This window comes from Natator depressus, chromosome 3 (genome assembly GCF_965152275.1).
Source record: "Natator depressus isolate rNatDep1 chromosome 3, rNatDep2.hap1, whole genome shotgun sequence".
In the NCBI taxonomy this organism is placed as follows: domain Eukaryota; kingdom Metazoa; phylum Chordata; order Testudines; family Cheloniidae; genus Natator; species Natator depressus.
Genome location: NC_134236.1, coordinates 157666596 through 157672595, shown reverse-complemented (window position 1 = coordinate 157672595; position 6000 = coordinate 157666596). Strand labels below are relative to the sequence as shown.

Below are 6000 nucleotides of genomic sequence, written 5' to 3'. Positions count from 1 at the left end.
CCTGAAAAGTTACGCTTGAACCAAGCAAAGTGGCTTTTGCGTTACAGCCTATAAATCTTCTATGTTTTGGGCGCTTGTAACGGTTGATAGAGCTCTTCTGTAGACCTGTGCCCGCAAGGGCTGGTGGGGAAGATACCAGCAAAAGGAGGACACTCAGGCCTAAGAATAGTAAACTATGCTTTATTGAAGGAAGGAAGAATTTACGCTCCAATCTGCGTGGGGAGCCCCTAGGATGCGCGGAGGGGCTGCAGGGGACTCTGGCCGTTCGGGACAGCTGACCAGGCAGGACTCCGCTGGGGGGAGTCCTCTGCGGCGCTATATTCTCCGCGTTTATCTCGGGGTTACATGGGGTCAACAGCTGGCTACATTCTTATATGTACGATTTATGCTTATTACATAAACTGACTCGTTTACAAGCAAAAATATGCTGAACTATGCTACAACATCTTTTGGCAGGGTCTGTCGGACAAAGTTCATTGAAACTGCCTGCATCCTCCGCTTACATCCAGTCACCTACTCAGTCCACCACTTAGCTCCTCGCCAGTCTTCCGCAACCTTGCCCCTACAAGACCCCTCCTGTTAGCATTTTTAAATGAGAGCTGATGAAAGCTACCAGATTGGCTATCATGGAGACTGAAGTCCTCTGTATATCCATACAGTGTGGATACAGGACGGGCAGCAGCCATGCCACATGCCACTCTGCTGACTTGTCCTCAGTTGGGAACAAAATCTGTCTGTGCTGCCAGCCTGTTCAATCCTTGGCCTCTTTTTCTGAGGCCACTAAGATCAAGCGGCCAAACATGGTGTGAGGGTTTTTGTAATGTGGACTGAAACCACTCAGCAACTGAAGGTGCTAATGATGTTTCAGTCAGTACAGGGCTGGATCTGTAAGGCTTTGTATCTCTGGAGCCCTCCAGTCCCCACTAGAGTGAAATTTATGGCTAACCTCAATACTCCTGCCAGTGAAACTTTATCCTGGAAGAAAGAATGATAGACACTCAGCTTTTTGATATTGGGAACTGGGATTTTGCTGCTAAAAGCAATCGTGTCACAACTTCACCACAAGCCCTTCCAGATTAGAGATCCCCTCTAGAGCCAGTCCCCAGACTGGAGGTGGGAATGTCATTAAGGAGTGACACAAGGTGCTTCCCTCACTTTCCCAGCCAGCCCCAGCCCCCGTTGAAATCTACCAGAAACTCAGGGTTTGGAGTTAAGTGAATGCAACTTCCTTGGAGGAATCTAGCAACGTGCAGCAGACACGTGAATTGCAGTGCAAGTTAGCTGGAAAAACAGGCGTTCCTGGCAAAAGAGCGGACCCTGATAATGGAGTGGGAAAGCAGACGCACCCTCCTTTGCTGTTCCGTCTACACCCCCAAAGGCTATATCTACACTGTGAGCTGAGGGAGTGATCCCCAGCTCACGTACGCATACTCCAGAGGGGTAGCTGGTGTACAAACGGCAGCAGAGGCACCGGCTAGCTGGGCCACGTACACACAGACAGGACTCAGGCGGGTTTGTAAGTGGCTTGGCTAAGCTGTGCTGCTGCCGCCTGCGGTCCCGTGGCTACACTGCTCTTTGTGCTCCTGCTCGCTCTCATCAAGCTAGTGCGACCACACACACACACACACACACACACACACTGGGAATTACCCTCACTCCTAGAGTCGGGGCAGCCTTTGGTATACTCACCGAATGCTCAGCCTGTGCTGCGTTACCGCTTACGCCCACTTTCTACACGTGTTACCAGCATTACACCGGCACTCAGCTGGGCCCTCACTGTGTTATTCCCTGGGATAAAGGTCACTCAAATGAAGTACCCCATCTCGCAGGGGTCGATTAACGCAAGCTCAGAAGACCATGTGAGGGGCTGTGGGACTATGTGGTTTGGTTCATTTCAGGTCCCAGTGAAGCTTTGGCGCCTTCTCCTTCCAGGGCTGACAGGAAAGAAATTACTTGGGAACCTCCCTGCTGCTACTGAAGCTAGTGGCAAAACCTCAACTGAGCTGAGCAGAAATGAGCTTATTTTACCCTTCCCATATACTGAGCTCAGTTAATCTTGGGTGCAATTTCACTGGCTCCAGTGAAGCTACACCAGTGATTATAATTAAGATTCCCAGAAAGTAGCAGGAAATTTTAATGCAGATATTAACCAGTCATGAGCCAACACAAGCCCAATAAGGTTGTTCTGTACACAGACAATACAGATTGTACCAGGGATGGTTTGCTTCTATTGTAGCCTCCAGGCAGGAACAGGGGTCTCTTTAAGAAACCACCAATATTTTATTCCACTGTATAAGGGAGATGAGAAAGAAACAGTCCTGACTTCTTCTTTTTTTTTTTTTAACTTTTTTAATAATGTTTTAGGACCAGGGTACAAAAAGGTTAATGCATTAATTTTTAAAAGATAAATGCACTGCAGTAAGCACATCCTACATACATAGAATATATTTCTCTATATAATATCAACACAGATATAAAATAAGTTATACTTGTCTTGGTTTTTTCATCACAGTAGGAGCTCAGCATATATCAAGTGACAACAAGAAGTGGAACCACACCCCGTCTCAAATGAAAAAAGTAAAAGGGATGAAGGGAAAAATGAATCTAAAATGGAGGGATTATTACCAAAGTAAAATCCCAGGAAATCAGAAATTTCATAGTGAATGAAAGGAAGAGTTGAACATTTCTTGGCTCAGGATGGAAGTTCTGGATGGAATAAAGAGTAATTGTCTGAGGGCTAAGCAAGGACTCATTACCGGTATCCAGGCTATTGCTCACAAGGACACAGAAAATACAGCAAGCCCTTCCTACTACTACATGGTGCCTCTGTACTCTTGATAATAGATGATTCATCTGACAATGTTGGATTTTTTTTTATAAGATAAGAACATGAGCTTGTAGTTTGCATTGTACACACTTCTGTGATAACAGGGAAACATATAACTTTCTAGGAATGATAAATACCATCCATTGTCCAGAAAGCTTTCAGAAGGGGAAAACACTGAGCAGTTCCATATGACACATTCAGTGGATTATTTGAGGATGATGAAGTGGGAGAAATTCCTCCCCTCTGAACCATCTGATCTCTGCCTCTAAACATTCAACAATTTCCATGCCTTCGTCCCCTCCTTCTCTTTGTTTTCCTGTGGGTTGTATTATCATTTGCTTGGCCATGTACTGAGTGGGAATCTCCCACTGGTGTCAAGGGGAGATACAGGTGCTCAGTAGCTCATTGGATCTGACCCGCTGTGGTTAGAGGAATTCAAGCTGCCAAATTCAGATCCAGATTTCAAAAGCACTGAAGTTTGGGTGTGTTCAGATCTGCTGTTTTGGCTGAGCCCACTCGAATGACAGGGGCCACTTGGAAAATTCATAACTAGATCTGGATCCAGATTGCAGACACCTCTATAGACCCTGTCCATGAGGGCTTTTATCTGGGGTTTCTGTGGGGGCTCATCACTAACTGTGATGTGCTCTTTTACTTTGATCTGCAGCTCAGGGATTTTTGTGTCGCTTCCCCTTTCCCATCAGGAATTTCACAAATCTCAGGCTGCATCTGAACCCAACTAAACAGCGTGGATGAAGTTGAGGAAGGACTCTGGAGATTATCCTCAGATAATTCGCGCCTAATCCAACTCCAGAAGACACAACCTACTTGATTCTTCCCTCCACCCTCTTCTGTCAGCTTCTGCCACTGCCTCTAAGCCTTTCCTTTCCCTTCATCTTTACAGACTACACATTAGGAAGCAAAGACATTACATAGGGAGAATTAGTTGCATGTTATTATGAGAAAGGGCTGGGCTTTTGTGTTTTGCTTTAGGTTTTCCTTTGTACATTAAAATTGTTATAAATCCAAAGGCGACCTCACATCTAAAGGTATAATTTAAGTTAACGTGTCTCTGTGTCTTCTCTCTTTCTCCCTCCTCCCCTGTGTCTCTCCAGTGACCTTCCTTTCACTCTGTCAGTTTCCTCTTGGATGGAGGGAGGAGATGGGAAGGAAGTTCATTTGGGAGCTCATGACCTTCCAACTTGACCTTAATGAGATGATTAGCCAAGGCAAATTCCTCATCATCCAGCATCCCATCCTTGTCGATGTCAGCCAGTTTCCATATCTTGCCCAGCACGGTGTTGGGCAGCTTGGATCTCACCATCTCCCTCTTGGCGTTGGCCCCAGTTATTTTACCATCGACGGGTGACAGCGTGTAAAAGATCTCATCGTACATGGGCTTGTCCCTGGCCACCACCCACTCTGCATCGTCGATTCCTTCTCCTGCTCCTTCACCGTAGCCATGTCCAAATGGGCCATGCAGGGTGCCCTCAAAGGCACCTCCCTTCACTATCTGCATGGGCTTTTGGGACTCTTCCTGGCGTACCAGCACCATGAGCTGTGCAATGTCATTGGCCAGCATGTCTTCCACTGTCTCCAGCAGTTTACTCTTCAGTGGCTGGAATTTGCTGAAATCTTGACCCTGCAGCTGATCCTTAAAGCAGGACAACGACAAAGAGAGGTTAAGCTGCAAGCATTAGGGAGACTTAGCTGTGCTCAGTACGCCTCTTTTCTGCCACAGATCCCAAAGCACTTTCATAAAGGGGGGTGGGTAAAGATCAGGGACTCGAGTAAGGGGGACCAGGGGAGAGCACAGCTCCCCCGCTCTGCTAAAAGCAAAGGGAGAGCTCTCTTGTCCCCCTGGCCGGTACAGCTAAAAGTTCAGAAGGTAGACGGACCCCTTCCTTCCTGGCTGGTGTGGCAAAAGCTCTCACTCCTGATTCAATCAACTTTAACCCTTGGTAAAGATTCTTATCCCCGTTTTATAGATGGGGAGAGACAGGGTGCAGAGAGGATCAGAGACTTAACCAAGGACCAGGAATAGAACCTTCTTGCCAGAAGCAGGCACAAGTAGTACTATGCAGGGCACCCTCCCCGAAAGCTATGACTCCTTGACCCATTCAGCCCACATCTGCTTCTGCGTCTCAGAGCACTTCTGCATGGCTTGCTACACCCCAGCTGGTCTCGCCAATGCTCTGCACGGCAGAGCTCCCACACCCATGCTCCACAGAGGAGGGAGGCCACCGCTGGGGCAAAAGAATTGTTTATTTATATGGCTTTGATTGATTTTTGCCATCATGAACCACAATTTCAAGACCTCAAAAAGAGGCCAGTACTTTATGGCATGTATTACGGAACGTACTGCTCCATATTACTGTGTGGGAACATACAACCCTAGTATTACATGGGAATGTGCTATCTCATATTACACTAAAGAGAGGCACGATTCAATCTACGTCCAAACAGTTTTAGAAGCAACTGCGACATTTCAGGAGTAAATCTTCCTTTAAAAATGCACGAGTGCCCCTCTCCATTATCTTATGGAGCAAACTGAGGGAGTGCCTGGCATGAGCTATAATTTCATTCTACCCCTTGTACTTCAGGTTGCTCATGATTGCCCATGAGAATAAGGAGGGGAATTTTCCCCCTTAAATGCAGCATTTCGCAAATTGTTTTCCTCTGAAACATCAGATGCCAGTCACTTTCTACACCTGTGGACTGGCCTGGAACTTATCTGATGTGACAAACTCTACTGGCCCCACTTTTCACAGCTAAGTCAAAGTGCTTAGAGCAAGTGTTACTAGTTCATCCCCTACTGAGAGAAGCCAAGTGACCTATATCTTTATCCTTCAACCTCTACTTCTTTCTTAAACAGCATCCATTTACTCCTAACTGTGGTATAAAATTCACATCTTAGCAACTAATCAACTAGATTCTCCAGCTGGCTCTCAAGGACTTGCGAGTATTTTCCTTCTCTTTAAATGAACAGCAGATTCCATCTGCTCCATAAAGATGTGGTAATAATCTTCACAATGGCAGGTTTCAGAGTAGCAGCCGTGCTAGTCTGTATTCGCAAAAAGAACAGGAGGACTTGTGGCACCTTAGAGACTAACCAATTTATTTGAGCATAAGCTTTTCATGAGCTACAACTCACTTCATCGGATGCAAGCTTA

General features: G+C 46.4%; 1 protein-coding gene across 1 annotated transcript in view; it reads right to left on the bottom strand.

The window, feature by feature from the left end:
- Positions 1-2385: 2385 nt before the first annotated feature.
- Positions 2386-6000, bottom strand: part of EHD3 (EH domain containing 3) — a 32391-nt gene continuing 28776 nt past the window's right edge. The window contains exon 6 of the mRNA XM_074949152.1: positions 2386-4481. Within this exon, the coding sequence (XP_074805253.1) occupies positions 3954-4481 (528 nt within the window). The 3' untranslated portion in view covers positions 2386-3953. The remainder of the gene's footprint in view (positions 4482-6000) is intronic.